This window comes from Leucopleurus acutus (genome assembly GCF_964270905.1).
Source record: "Leucopleurus acutus genome assembly, chromosome: 2".
Classification (NCBI taxonomy): Eukaryota; Metazoa; Chordata; class Mammalia; order Artiodactyla; family Delphinidae; genus Leucopleurus; species Leucopleurus acutus.
Genome location: NC_139143.1, coordinates 19,302,391 through 19,318,239, shown reverse-complemented (window position 1 = coordinate 19,318,239; position 15,849 = coordinate 19,302,391). Strand labels below are relative to the sequence as shown.

General features: G+C 47.9%; 1 protein-coding gene across 2 annotated transcripts in view; it reads right to left on the bottom strand.

Annotated features, from left to right (window-relative positions):
- The window catches only part of MTARC2 (mitochondrial amidoxime reducing component 2), a 35,095-nt gene extending 20,442 nt beyond the window's left edge, over window positions 1–14,653 (bottom strand). The window contains exons 1-3 of one of the 2 annotated variants that reach the window (XM_082833272.1): window positions 14,143–14,653; window positions 6,761–6,934; window positions 244–406 (exon numbers count right to left, since the gene is read on the bottom strand). In XM_082833272.1, coding sequence (XP_082689398.1) covers window positions 244–406; window positions 6,761–6,934; window positions 14,143–14,417 — 612 coding nt within the window. In that variant the 5' untranslated portion in view covers window positions 14,418–14,653. The remainder of the gene's footprint in view (window positions 1–243; window positions 407–6,760; window positions 6,935–14,142) is intronic. The other variant, XM_082833271.1, reaches the window with a different exon arrangement.
- Window positions 14,654–15,849: the final 1,196 nt, after the last annotated feature.

Below are 15,849 nucleotides of genomic sequence, written 5' to 3'. Positions count from 1 at the left end.
TCCCCGGGAGTCACCCCTGGCTTCTCCCTCCACAGTGCCTCCCATATTCCATCCTCCATGCATCCTGGAGAGCCCACCAGGCTCTCATCCACTTCCCTCTCCATCCCTGATACCTGCCCAGGGAGCACCCTCAGTACCACTCCCCTAGACTATCTCTACACTTTCCTAACTGAGGCCCCAAGAGAGGCTCTCTGTGGACCCAGAAGGAAGCCAGAAATGAAGGGCAGCTCTCTGCAAGCTCACCTGGTACTTCTGGTCAACAGAAGGGAAAATTTCGCTTGATGGTCTTCCCTTCATGTTCTTTTCAAACTGAACCAGCCTGAAAGCTTCTGTTTTCAAGAAGTTGGTGAACCACTGAGCGGCCTCATCACCACAGTCCCTGCCCTGGATGTCAAGACCAAACACCCTGGAAGGGTCACAGAGAGCAGTGAGGTTACTTTCTTCATCAACACACCGAGTGATGGGGCCAAGAGGGAAGTGCTGCTGGGACCTGACTCTCCCAGAAGACCAGGAAGTGGTCTGTGGGCCAAAGCTGGGCAGAAACAGAGGGGGAGGGAGCAGGGAAGAGCTTGTCAAACCCTAATAGGCTTGTAACTCACACAGATCTCGTTGAAATGCAGATTCTGGCTCAGGAGGTTGGGCTGGAGCCTGAGATTCTGCATTCCTAACAAGTTACAGGCTGCTGGTCCACGGACCACACTTTGAGTAGCAAGGATTTAGGTTACTTTCAGAAGGGGAGAACGGTGGTGTGGTAAAGGCACTCTGAGCTTGGAGTCTGGCAAGACCCGGTTAAAATTGGAACTCTGGGGCTTCCCTGGTGGCGCAGTCGTTGAGAGTCCGCCTGCCGATGCAGGGCACACGGGCTTCATGCCCCAGTCTGGGAAGATCCCACATGCCGCGGAGCGGCTGGGCCTGTGAGCCATGGCCACTGAGCCTGCGTGTCCAGAGCCTGTGCTCCGCAATGGGAGAGGCCGCAAGAGTGAGAGGCCCGCGTACCGAAAAAAAAAAAAAAATTGGAACTCTGCCATCTCTAGTCTGTGACTTTTAGCAAATCATTAAACTCCTCTGACCTTCTGTCTCCAGTTGTAAATTGGGGATAATAATATATCACCTGCCTCACACGGTGAACACAGATTCCACCAGATACCAAAGTGGTCTTCAAGGATTTTTTGCTTGAGTGCCCCCAAAAGATACAGCTATGTACCCCTCACAGAATTACAAGTTGGCATGTAAACTTTTTTCTTTTTTTTAAGCTGAAATATAGTTGATTGATAATATTGTGTTAGTTTCAGATGTGCAGCAAGTGATTCCATTTTATATATACTTTTTCAGATTATTTTCCATTATAGTTTATACCAATTTTTTTTAAGATTTATTTATTATTTATGTATTTAATTTATTATTTTATTTTTGGCTGCGTTGGGTCTTAGTTGCGTTGTGGTGCGTGGGCTCCTCTCTAGTTGTGGCGCGTGGGTTTTCTCTTCTCTAGTGGTGGCGCGCAGGCTCCAGCACGCGTGACCTCAGTAGTTGTGGCACATGGGCTTAGTTGCCCTGTGGCATGTGGGATCTTAGTTCCCTGACCAGGGATTGAACCCGAGTCCCCTGCATTGTAAGGCGGATTCTTTACCACTGGACCACCAGGGAAGTCCCCATACAAGATATTGAATATAGTTCCCTGTGCTGTACAGTAAATCTTTGTTGCTTATCGATTTTATGTACCATAGTTTGTATCTATTAATTCCCACGCTCCTAATTTTTCCCTCTCCCCCTCACTTTCCCCTTGGTAACAATGTTTGTTTTCTATGTCTGTGAATCTGTTTCTGTTTTGTATATAGATTCCTTTGTATTATTTTTTAGATTTCACACATACATGTTAGCATATAATATTTGTCTTTCTCTGTCTTACTTCACTTAGTATGATATTCTCTAGGTCTGTTCATGTTTTTTTAAGTTTAATTTGTTATGAAAGATTAAATTTCCATTGAATTATAAATATTAACATTTAAAATAAAATTATATCATAATTTATATATTATGTCTTAGTATTATAAATATATAAAAATTATATTAAATAAAATAAAATTATGCTTTTAAAAGCATGCAATGGAATCCCAATGCCAGGCTAGTTTGATATCTATTTTTAAAAACAATCTTTTTTTAAAATAAATGATTAAGGGCTTCTTTTATGGTCCACATTTTAAAAATTATTTTTAACATTTTTCCCAGTTTTATTGAGACATAATTGACATACGTAAGTTTAGGGTGTAAAGCATAACGACTTGACTTACATATATTGTGAAATGATTACAAGTTTAGTCAGCAGTCATCATCTCATATTTTTTTTAAGTTTTTTTCCTTATAATGAGAACTCTAAGGATGCACTGTGTTAATAGATGGAATGGAAGAAGTTGAGTTATAATAATTTCACTCATCCTTTGAACCCTTCTGTGATCTTTGACACTTAATAATCATTCATCAAAAAGTCTTTTTAAATAATTTATCAGCAAATTTGATTAGAGCCTCCTTAATCTTAGCGTAAGACAAAGACTTTGAAACACTATCTTGTAGAATGACTTTACCCCATCACTGGAGACATTCTCCTTTATCAACACCAGTATATTTTATTGTTTGGGCCCCATAGGTTTTCCCCTCCCAGAGCAGTGCTCCCTACTGAGACATGGGGAGGGCAAGCCTTTCATCTGTACAAAGGGGAGGTGGAGAGGAGAACTTGCCCCCTGCAGCTAAGATCACTGTTGGAGGGAGAACCTATGGGATTTGAGGATCTGGAAATTGATTCCCTTACCCGCCCTCTGGTACCACAGGAAGTGTTTGCACCTCTCTGTGTGAGTGCTTCTCCCAGCTTGAAGGCTCCTGGGGTGATATATATGAGGGAATCCAAGGTAGACTGTGGACCCCGAGGCCCACAGTCCTGGTCTGACTGCTACACACGCCTCATTCTCTGACAACCTAGCCCACCTACTGTCAAATCTCCGTGCTGTTCTTCCGATGTTTTTGGCCTTTTCCTTCTCTCTAAACCCCCTTCTTGGAGCTGCTGTTTGGCCTCGGTCCCCCTGCCGTCTCATAGTCCTCTCTCTCAGAGCCTTCAGCCTTTCCCCTAAAACTCTCCTCAACCAACCAGTCTACTATCTCACACAGATCTGATTGCACCGTTCATCAGCTCCTTAAGTATCTGTTCCTGGGCTGAGCACTTCCCTCAACCCCTTCACCAGAGCCCTCGTGTATAAGTGCGCACACTTCTACCCTCAGCTTCCATCCACTCAGATAAGCTTAGTGTGGGCACTTTGAAAAGTAGAAAGCACCCAGTGGGGCAAGGGAAAACTGATTATCCAGTGCCCCTTCCCACTCCTGAAACATAACCCTCCCCTAATCCTTCCTCCCTCCCACCCCTGTAGCAGACTCTATCCCTCTGCCATTCCACCTTCTTCAATTCTCTCAGAATTTGGGAATTCCCTGGCAGTCCAGTGGTTAGCACTCAGCACTTTCACTGCCGTGGGCCCAGGTTCTATCCCTGGTCAGGGAACTAAGATGTCATAAGCCATGCGATGTGGCCAAAAAAGAAAAAAGAGTTCTCTCAGAATTTTATTCAAAGTACTTGCTTCCACATTCTGATACAAGATGTTCCATCATCAACAGCCCATAGAAAAAAACTGAATCTCCATGTGTGAGTACAATAGAACTAACATTAGTTAGTAATCTACTAATTCATAAAGTAAAATAACTTACTAAAAATACTTAAGAAGACATAAAAGTTTGAATGGATTTTTATAAAGAAAATCCAGGCAGTTTTACTGGAAATTTCCACCAATGATCAAAGAATAAATACTACCAAAGATAAACAGAAAAAAAAATTTTAATTGTCGTCTAAAATAGGAACAAAAAGTTAAGATATTTAGGACTAAATCTAACAAAAGATATACAATTCTATTATAGAGAAAATTATAAAACTTTTTTTTAATTTTTGAATTTTATTTTATTTTTTATACAGCAGGTTCTTATTAGTTATCTATTTTATACATATTAGTGTATATATGTCAATCCCAATCTCCCAGTTCATCCCACCACCACCCTACCCCGCCCCGCTTTCCCCCTTGGTGTCCATACGTTTGTTCTCTACATCTGTGTCTCCATTTCTGTCTTGCAAACCAGTTCATGGGTGCCATTTTTCTAGATGCCACATATATGCGTTAATATTCGATATTTGTTTTCCTCTTTCTGACTTACTTCACTCTGTATGACATTCTCTAGGTCCATCCACATCTCTACAAATGACCCAATTTCTTTCCTTTTTATGGCTGAGTAATATTCCATTGTATATATGTACCACAACTTCTTTATCCCTTCGTCTGTCGATGGACATTTAGGTTGCTTCCATGACCTGGCTATTGTAAATAGTGCTGCAATGAAGATTGCGGTGCATGTGTCTTTTTGAATTTTGCTTTCTCTGGGTATATGCCCAGTAGTGGGATTGCTGGGTCATATGGTAATTCTATTTTTAGTTTTTTAAGGAACCTCCATACTGTTCTCCATAGTGGCTGTATCAATTTACATTCCCACCAGCAGTGCAAGAGGTTCCCTTTTCTCCACACCCTCTCCAGCATTTGTTGTCTGTAGATTTTCGGATGATGCCCATTCCAACCCGTGTGAGGTGATACCTCATTGTAGTTTTGATCTGCATTTCTCTAATAATTAGTGATGTTGAGCAGCTTTTCATATGCCTCTTGGCCATCTGTATGTTTTCTTTGCAGAAATGTCTATTTAGGTCTTCTGCCCATTTTTTGATTGGGTATAAAACTTTTCAAAGAAGTAAAATAAGATATAAATAAGTGGGTAGGGGCTTCCCTGGTGACACAGTGGTTAAGAATCCACCTGCCAATGCAGGGGACACGGGTTCATTCCCTGGTCCGGGAAGATCCCACATGCCGTGGAGCAACTAAGCCCATGTGCCACAAATACTGAGCCTGTGCTCTAGAGCCTGCAAGCCCCAACTACTGAACCTGCATGCTACAACTACTGAAGCCCGCGCACCCAGAGCCCATGCTCTGCAACAAGAGAAGCTACCGCAATGAGCAGCCCGCACACCGCAACAAAGAGTAGCCCCCACTCACTGCGATTAGAGAGGGCCCATGCACAGCAACGAAGACCCAACACAGCCAAAATAAATAAATTAAAAAGTTCCTGTCTGAAACAGTTTAAGGTAAAAACTTGCAATTGTGTGGGCCACTTTGATCTGAAACTAAGATGTTTCTTCCTAACAAGCTGAAAACGGTTTCAATAAAAAGCTTGAAAAAAGAAACGAAAAGTCTACAATTCAGTAAATTAGTCATTTAAAAAAAAAGATATAAATAGAGACATCACTGGTGGCACAGTGGATAAGAATCCAACTGCAAATATGGGGGACACAGGTTCGATCCCTGGTCTGGGAAGATCCCACATGCCGTGGAGCAACTAAACCCATGAACCACAAATACTGAGTCTGCGCTCTAGAGCCCGCGAGCCACAGCTACTGAACTTGCCTGCTACAACTACTGAAGCCTTCACGCCCAGAGGCCGTGCTCCGCAACAAGAGAAGCCACCACAATGAGAAGCTCACACACCGCAACAAAGAGTAGCCCCTGCTCGCCGCAACTAGAGAAAGCCCGCGCGCAGCAACGAAGACCCAATGCAGCCAAATAAATAAATAAATAGATAAATGGGGAGGAAAAAGACATAAATAAGTGGGGAAAGATAACACATTCATGGATAAGGAGGCTCTATACAACAAAGATGATATTAACTTTGTAAGCACTAACATTTAAGTGCCTGAGATGCTCCAGGCACAGTTGAAATAAATATATATATATATATATATATATATATGAATTCATTTCAATTTTCTCTAATTGAGCCTCAAGTTCAATTCAATACAATTCCAATCAGATGGAACACAATCTCCAGTCAGGAGATACAGGTGGTAACGTCTCCACTAATGCCCTTGTTTGCCTGGCAATTCTGAATAGAAGTCCATCCTACTTGAATAAAAGGAGACAAACCCTAAAGATTGGCCCTTTGTATCCTCTCTATATCTGTATTCATCATGACTTTTTCCTTTTTATATTTTTGATGCTTTGACATCTTGGGACTTGGTGATGCTGAAGGAACTACCCCTCCCAGGGCTAGTCAATTCCTAGAGATAGTAAAACACTAGGCTTTCATAGGCAAACCAGCCAATCCAGAGCCCTCAGCCCTTGTCCGTACCATTGTGCTTTTATACCCTGGCCACTGTCCCCTGCTCTAATCACCCAGGACCAGGTACCAGAAAACTAGGGACAGCCCATCTGCCCCAGAGCAATTTTCCCACAGCCTGTAGAAACCAGAATAAAGACTCGTGTTCACATTTTCCCCTGTCCTCTCTGCCTCCTGACCGACCTGGTATTTCCCCATGTGGCCCTGCATGGTATAAGCCTCCTGTTTCTAGGGATCTGTGAATATAAAAAGCTTCTTTCTTCATGACAGTCATTTCTGTATCTGCATGTCTTGCCATATCTGATGAAAGCAAATCTAAATACCCTTAATGCAATATTCTGCTTCACCCACTCATACCTGACCCCTGGCTTGATCTCAACATAGACTAGACTTCTCTTAAGTATTTCCTTTACCAGTCTCATCATCTAGCATGCAAAGTGTAGCAAGGCAGAGTACAGGGTGGAACCTAAAGGGAAATCAGTTGTCACAGATCCCCAGAGGCCCCCAAGCAGAGCACCTGCAGTCATGGATCTTGTTTGAAGAACGTGGCTTGCTCGGCAAAACCAGCTGGTCCATGCCTGGTGCCCTGAGGATAAGGCAATCATCCTCATAGGTAGTGGAGACCAGCACGAGGCGCGGCTCCTGCCGGGCAGTCACCATGTGTCCACCTTCCTTAATCACCAGCCAAAACCTGCCAAGAAGCAAACAAGGGCGCATCAGAAAATCTTCTACCACCCTCTCCATAGCCTCCCTCTAGCTTTCTATTTCATCAAAACCCTCCCTCTGCCCCAACTCAGGACCCAACAATTTTTTCCAGACAGTATCCAGGTCTAGCCAAATTTGGGGGGGTCCAAAATTCTTTGGCTGTTTGGTACAAACAGCCCTGGAAAAGAACATCTGGCCAATGTATGAAAATCCCCAGTCCTGAAAATCCTTCTGGTGAGGCTGGTGTAGGGACCTTCTCAACTGCTAGGGCAACTACTTTGCTTACTTTGGGTCTTTGCTTTGGTCAGAGATTCCCCTGAGCCTGTCTCTGGTTGAAGCAGAATGTCTTCCAGGTCTTTTTGCTGTGGAACAAGATGGGGTTGACCAACTAATGGCCCAAGCAGACTGAAACTCTAGACAAAGGTCTTGAATGTTTGTGACTCCAGTGGAGGCAATCCAGCCACTGCTGGGGCGTGTGGACCCCGATCAGGAAACCCCTAAACAGCCTTTCTTCTTCATACACACATTAAAACTTATATAATGTTATAAGCCAATATTACCTCCATTTTAAAAAAAGAAAATATAGCTATACAATGGAGTATCATTCAACCATAAAAAAGAAGGAAATCCTGCATTTTGTGACAACACAGATGAAACTTGAGGGTGTTGCAATAAGAGAATAAGTCAGACAGAGAAAGACGAATACTGTATGATCTCACTTGTAAGTGAAATATAAAAAGGGGGGAACTGCTAGAAACAGAGAGTAGATTGGTGGTTGCCAGGAGTTGGGGGTGGAGGAAATGGGTGAAGGTGGTCAAAGAGGGAAAAGAGATCCTAAGAGGAAAAATTTCTGGAGATGTAATGTACATTATGGCAACTATAGTTAATAATACTGTACGGCAGGGGTCCTCAACCCCCGGGCCGTGGACAGGTACCAGTCTGTGGCCTGTTGGGAACCAGGCCGCACAGCAGGAGGTGAGTGGCAGGCTAGTGAGTGAATCTTCACCTGCCGCTCTCCGTCGCTCCCCGTCGACCGCATTACCGCCCGAACCATTCCCCCCCACAACCCCCGTCAGTGGAAAAACTGTCTTCCACGAAACCAGTCCCTGGTGCCAAAAAGGTTGGGAACCGCTGCTGTATGGTCTACTTGCAAGTTGCTAAGAGAGAAAAGTCTCAAATGCTCTTACCATAACAACAAAGCAGAAATTATGAGAGGTGAAGGATGTGATCACTAACCTTATCATGGGAGTCATTTCACAATATATACGTGCATCAAATCATCACATTGCACACCTGAAACTCACACAATGTTATATGTCAATTATATCTCAATAAAGCTGGAGAAGAAAGAAATTCATGCAAATCATGTGTTAGGTAGGAACTCCATTCACCTTCTAGAGACACCTCCCTCCACCCCCGTTGTAGGCTCAGCTTTCACACGCTGTGTATCACATCCAAGGGGACAGTGGGGTGTGCGGTGAGCTGAAGAATGGAATGGGAGGCTGACCTGCTTAGGTTGGCTAGGCTCTTATCGATAGTAGAGCATGTATTTGGGGTGACGCTGCACAAATGATTTGATGACTAAGAAAGAAAAACATGCCACCCCTAGGGGAAAGGAGTTTCAACATCGCTGTTCTAGACAGAGCAAGTGCAGTGGGTGAGGAACTCTGCGGGCTCTGATGAGTGAGCCACCACTGAACGCTGGGGCCTCCCACACGTGAGCAGGATAAAAGGGACAGCCCCTTCCAGAAGGAGGGAGATATTTCAAAATATGACTGGAGCCAGATGGAACGTTCACAATAACCTGGTGAGGACATCTGCTATTATCACAGCACAGGGAACCCAGGGTCTCCTGACCCTGGCAGGTAATCTGCCCTCTGGAACCTCCCAGTCAGGCAACCTATCCCTGTCCAGGTTCTGGATAACTCCCTTCCCCTGCAACCAGGCCAGCAGACAGGGGCTGGGTCCTGAGCCCTGCTAACTGGCATGTGCGTTGGTGCGAGGGTACAGCGGCGGGGATGGTGAGCGTGCAAAGGCATTTTAGGAATTGCCGCGGCTACTCTTCCCAGGAGTTGAGGATGCTGGACAGTAGTAGGTCTCCAACCCTTTGAGGAGGCCACCTTTTTCTTTCTAGGGATCTTTGGTTCCCAGGGTTCTCTAGCCCGTTCACCCATGGGGTGAGGGTGGGTTCTGTGACCCAGGGATTTCCTGTCTACTTTGTGACAGCCCTATTCCCTCGGGCTTGGGCCCCGTTCCTTATTTCCAGCCTCATCCTTGGGTGCAGAGGCCTGGATGACCCTGTTCCGATGAACTCCACCAAAGTCTGCACTTGAACTTCCAACGTGGCCCGTCCCCCTCTGAGACAAGGTTCGCCCTGAGAGCTGCACATGACCAGACACATGTCCAGACAGGAGACACCCCCCCACCCCACCCCACCCCCCACCATGGCCCATTATTTCTGACAGTCAGCCCCCTCCCTGGGCTGAGTCTTCTCACCTGCCGTCCATCCCCCAACTTTAGCCCTTCACTCTGGCTCTCAAGCCACGCCTCCACTCTTGCCTGTTGTATAATCACCTGGGGGTTAAGCCCTGGGACGTCTCAGGAGAAGTGGTGGCTAGAGGTTCTGTGCTAATCCTGCAATGGAAGGGGCAGGTGGCAACTTGCAAGCAGCCCAACACTGCGGTAGGATGAAAGACCACAATAAAAGATGCAAAGGTGGGCTTCCCTGGTGGCGCAGTGGTTGAGAGTCTGCCTGCCGATGCAGGGGACGCGGGTTTGTGCCCCGGTCCAGAAAGATCCCACTATGCCACGGAGCGACTGGGCCCGTGAGCCATGGCCGCTGAGTCTGCGCGTCCGGAGCCTATGCTCCGCAACGGGAGGGGCCACAACAGTGAGAGGCCCGCGTACCGCAAAAAAAAAAAAAAAAAAAAAAAAAAAAAGATGCAAAGATGCCATCGGCAACATATCCCAGCCAGCCACCCCCATCACCCTGTAACCGGGATGGTGATAGTTTTCACCTCTTGCACACAAATGATGCGCAGGGAATGACTAATGACCTCTGTTCTGCCAGCTCGGAAAGAAAGGATATGTCTGGAGTGTGAACTTTTTCACCACCCATTTTTTCTCGTCTGCAACCCTGAATGCCAGCACCTTCATTTTACAAAGAAAACATGAGTATGTGGCATGAAGAGCAGTGCAAGAGACCAGAGCTCAGAGTCTCTAAAAGAACAGCAATACCCTGAACAACCAACAGCCGTGTTCAGGAAGCAGAGTCCAAGACAACTGGAAAGTCCATTTCTAAACTGGCAAACTGACCTGGGAAGTAGGAATGACTGAGCTGGAAAAGGGAGGCAAACAGGAGCCCTACCGCAGAGAGCTGGAGGGTAAGGGCAGGGAATGCCCTTATGACACTTGGGGTAATAAACTTAGCAGACTCATGTCTCCAAGAGGTAATAGTCTATGCAGAAGAAATGAAGGGCTGGATTTATCAACGGGCGAGTCATACACGGTTGCTGAGGACAGTGAGGGTTTACAAGGTCAGGGAGGGCAGCCATGCCCTCCCAGCATCTGTACCAAGCAGCCAATGTTAGCCTTCTGCTGGATGGACTTGAGCTCAAAGCTCAGAGCTCTCAGGCCAAGCATTCGCACAAAGATGCTAAAGGCTTTGAGCAAAATCGCTCTAGAAATTTAAGGCACAGAGCACTCAGAGAGGACGCTCTCGGCTTCTTAGAACAGTTCCAAAGAGACAGATTCAAATTGGAAATAAATAAAGGCAGGCTTTTCCTGCAGTCTAGACTATTTGTAGTTTTGTGATTGAACTCTCAATGTGAGAGAATAACAGCATTTAGCAGAGTTCTCTCCTTGCTTTTGAGTTTCAATTATCCTTTAATAAATAAAATCTAGATTTGATAACGTCTTGGAGATCATCAAGTTCAACGTCTTTTGCAAATGAAAAAAAAAAATGAGGCTCAGAGAGGTTAAGTGACTTTGCCTGGGGTCTCCTGATCCTTGGCACAACCCTTGCCCTTGTAAATCACATGCTGGTTTTACAGGAGGGGCATGAGCGCTGCACTCAGAGATCTGAGTTCAAACCCCTCCAGCACATAACGGTCTTGTGATCCTGGGTGAGCTACTCATTCCTTCTGATACTGTTACCTTATTTGCAAAGTGGACACAATACCTAGCCCACAAGATCGTTCTGAGGCTTAAATTACATCATCTGTTGAAAGGACTTAGTTAAGCATCTGCTGCCTATGAACCATTGAATAAAAGGTTATGCCATCGTTTTTCCCTGCCTCATCCCAGTCTCCATACCACACCACCCCATCCCAAGCATTTATTGTTCAAAACAAGGGAAAGTTGATACAGTTCCATCTATTTTCAGATGCCCACAGGAGCAGAAAAGCAAAGGACAAATATTCTCTTTTCATGGAAGCAAGAGTCACAGCAAAGTAGTGACCATGAGCAGGGGGAAAGCAACAGTTATTCTGATGAAAAGAGGAAACACAGATAAGAACTGAATCTCTCTGTGAAATAACCTCAGTCCTTCGCGTGAGGAAGGAAGGAGCACAAGTCCATTTTCTCTGGGTGTGCATCCTGAGAATCTACCTCTTCACTCTGCCTGAGGTCTTCCCAGCAGTCAGAAGGCTTTTCTAAGCCTTCACACTTGAATAGGCTTGAAAAATGCTCTTATTCTTAATGGTCACAGAGGAAACCCTCTCATGATGGCATCAGAATCACCTGGGGGGATTTAAACACCCCACATGACTTTGCTTCACTCTTGGTGATTCTGAGTCCGTAGGTCTGGCATGGGAATCTCAGGAAATTATAGTCTTAAAAAAACTGTCCAGGGCTTCCCTCGTGGCGCAGTGGTTGAGAGTCCGCCTGCCGATGCAGGGGACATGGGTTCGTGCCCCGGTCTGGGAAGATCCCACGTACCGCGGAGCGGCTGGGCCCGTGAGCCATGGCCGCTGAACCTGCGCGTCCGGAGCCTGTGCTCCGCAACGGGAGAGGCCACAACAGTGAGAGGCCCGCGTACTGCAAAAAAAAAAAAAAAAAACTCTCCAGGATTAGAAATCTGAGGTGAAAGGGGATGGAAAATGCCCCACGAGTTACATGGTCTGCACACACAGCAGTGCTCTACAACAAGCTGAAGTCTTTCAGTGTCATGGGAGCCCACATTTCTTTAAGAGGACAGCAGTCTTCAGAGAAGAGGAATACACGTGTCCTGGAGTGATCTCAGGACAGCAAACAGCCTCTCTAGAAGGCTCCCTGAACGACCAATTTGCAAACCTCCCTCCCCCTAGACACAGGACCACAGCTAATCCACCCAAGCCAAACAGGAAAGCATCTTCATCCTAAGGAAGCAAAGAAGGAGGTTCCCTTCTTCCTTGTTCACTCTTTTCAGGGTTTAGCATCCTTCTCTGTCAAGGGTGCTTTCCCCGTATCGAGCTGCACCGTTCTGTGTCCACGAGTATGTGTCTGTGGACTCACCTTTGGGGGGAGAAAAATGACAGGGCACCTTTTCTTTTCTGAGGGAGGAGGATGAAATTTCTATGTGCCAGGCCCTGTGTAGGTAGGGACTTTAGAGTTCCTCACTGAAAAGCACCCTGCCTCTGGGGGGAGGGGACACACTTTTGTTTTAATGGCAAGTATTATACGCACAGTCTACCTGTCACCTCCTCTCCCCAAAGGAAGACTTCGCTCTGCTCATTCTGTATCAAAGTGGGTCAGGCCCCCCACCGCCTGCATCTCCCAAGCACCTTCCCCAGCACCAGAAGCTGTGAGGGGCAAGACCCAGCAAGGCCAAAGCCAGTGTCCTTGAACTTGGTTTCAGCATTGCTCCCATCTACCCACTAGTGCCAATAACGTTTTATTTTTCTACAACTGTGCTCATACTAAGAATCAGAAAGCTTAGAACTAGAAAGAGCCTTGGAGATAACCGGTCGGACCCTGTCCTTTTACAGAGCCTCTCCTCCAGGAGGCGGGGGGCAGAGGCTTTGTAACCGAGCAGGACTCTCCGAGGCCTTCCCAGGACAGGCCCTTTCCCCATATCCTCTGGTTTAGCTCCTCTCTGAAGTACCTAGATAACAGTATTATTTATTTATTTTTTTTTTTTGTGGTACGCGGGCCTCTCTCTGTTGTAGCCTCTCCCGTTGCAGAGCACAGGCTCTGGACGCGCAGGCTCAGCGGCCATGGCTCACGGGCCCAGCCGCTCCGCGGCATGTGGGATCTTCCTGGACCGGGGCACGAACCCGTGTCCCCTGCATCGGCAGGTGGACTCTCAACCACTGAGCCACCAGGGAAGCCCGATAACAGTATTTGATGCACATTTCCTGAATTGTTTTACAGATGTGACAACCTCCCATCAAATGGAAGATGTTAACTACCTGATGATCAAAAGTGCATAGCCCCAGGCCTCCTGGAGCCAAAGGAATGATGATGTTAACCCCTGTGACACTGTCCTCTTACCTCACCATCAACCAGCTGGAGAACTGTGCACGAGCTGATCACATACCCTGTGACACCCCCTCTCTCACCTGGCTTTTTTTTTTTTTAACATCTTTATTGGAGTATAATTGCTTTACATTGGTGTGTTAGTTTCCGCTTTATAACAAAGTGAATCAGCTATACATATACATATGTTCCCATATCTCTTCCCGCTTGCGTCTCCCTCCCTCCCACCCTCCCTATCCCACCCCTCTAGGTGGTCACAAAGCACCAAGTTGATCTCCCTGTGCTATGCGGCTGCTTCCCACTAGCTATCTATTTTACGTTTGGTAGTGTATATATGTCCATGCCACTCTCTCACTTTGTCACAGCTTTTTAAAATGCTTTGCCGAAACCTTTCAGGGAGCTCTGGGTCTTGGGGGGCCTGAGCCACCCGTCTCCTTACGTGGGCTTGCAATGAACCTTTCTCTGCTCCAAACTCCAACCTTTCGGTTTGTTTGGGCTCACTGTGTCTTAGGGCACAGGAACTTGCGCTAACATCTTGCCTCCACTACCTTTCCAAATCTGCACCAGACACGAACTTCACCTTTCCAGCTTCAGGATCAAAGGCAGAGGATCCAACAAGCAGCCCAGGACACGCACGTGGCAAACCTCCCTTCTCCTACCCTGGGACAGGCCCCAGCTCCCCAGCCCCGCTCTCTCCCTCCTCAGCAGGTCCTGCGCTGTCGCCGCGCCCGGCCCTACCTGTCCCGCAGGTGACCGCTGCGCAGCCCCAGGGCCGTGCACTCCGCCGCCTTCACCGACACCCCCTTGCAGGACTTGACGGGGTAGATCCAGAGCTCTGCCACGGTGCCCACCTGTTGCAGCCGCCGGCGCCGCCTGGGCCGCGCGCGGCGCCAGGCCACGGCCCCCAGCGCCACCGCGGCCAGTCCCAGCGCGGCGACCCCGAGCCAGCGGGGCCGGGGCTGCGGCGCGGGGAGGCCCAGGCGGGCCAGCGCGGACGAGCCGGCGGCGCCCATGACCCAGCGATCGCGAGGGTGGGTCTGAGCGCGGACTAGGCAACGATTGGGGAGGGCGCCCGGGCGCTCAAGGCTGCAGGCGAGCGGGAGGAATCAGAGTTGGCCCAGGCACCGGCCCTGGCACCCTTTCCGCGTGCCGAAAGGACTGGCTGTGCGCAGGGAGGGGACGCCTAACTGGGTGCCAAGGACCAGGCAGTAGCCGAGAGAAGCGAGGCAGAAAGCGAACTGGGATGCTCGGGTGCCCTTGGGGGCGGTTCGGGAGGCCCCACACCAGAGGCCTGGCTGCCCACTGTCTCTGGAACGGTCACTTTCGCTTTACTTCTCCCCTTTCCCGGGGCCCTGCGACTCAGCGTAACTCCTCACCCGCCCTCACGGTCCCCGGCTCTCCACTGCCCCTTCGCTCCCTGTACTGCCCACTTCGTTGCGTGATTGCAGCGCAGGGAACAGTGCAAGTGGATGGTAGATTGCAGAATGGGTGATTTTAAATGTTTAGGAGCTCCTACTGGCAGATCGCTCTGAGAACTGCAGAACTTTCGGCCCATAACCTGCTCCGTGGAAACTTACGCACTCTGAACAAACTCGAGAGTAGCTTCTTCTTTTGTTTTTAATACATCTTTATTGGAGTATAATTGCTTCACAATGCTGTGTTAGCTTCTGTTGTACAACGAAGTGAATCAGCCATGTGCATACCTGTATGTCCCCATACCCCCTCCCTCTTGAGCCTCCCTTCCACCCTCCCTATCCCACCCCTCTAGGTCACCGCAAAGCACGGGCCTGATCTCCCTGTGCTATGCGGCTGCTTCCCACTAGCTCTCTATTTTACATTTGGTAGTGTGTGTATGTCGATGCTACTCTCACTACGCCACAGCCTTCCCCTCCCCCCCACCTCGCTCCCCCACCCCCATGTCCTCAAGTCCATTCTCTGTCTATGTCTTTATTCCTGCCCTGCCACTAGGTTCGTCAGTACCATTTTTTTTTTTTTTTTTTTTTTTTTTTTTAGATTCCATATATGAGCATGGCTTCTTGCCGCATAAGGCCAAGTCCCAAGGATGACCCTAGCTCCCCATTAAAATGCCTGCCTGAGAACTCTCCCTGCTGCCGGGAGATTTCACTGTTCCAGCCAACATCCACGACCGGCCTCTCACCCCCTTTCCTTCCGTTACGGACCTTTGTTCTTGGCCTCCTTAATCGATAGAAATTGACAAGAGGCCAGGCAAGAAATTCGGGCAAGGCTCTCTTGGGACTTGAGTTGCAGCACCAGAGAGCGAAAACAAGTGACAGGTTCCCTTGCTTACTCCCTGAGGCGGGTGAGTGTAGGGGCGGGTCCGGGGGTAGGGCTGGAGGCGTGGCTTCGGTCATCTGCCCACCCCCTCGGTGGTGCTGTGTGCTGGGGGCATGTGTGGTCCCCTGCTTTTGCTGAGTTTTTGGTCGT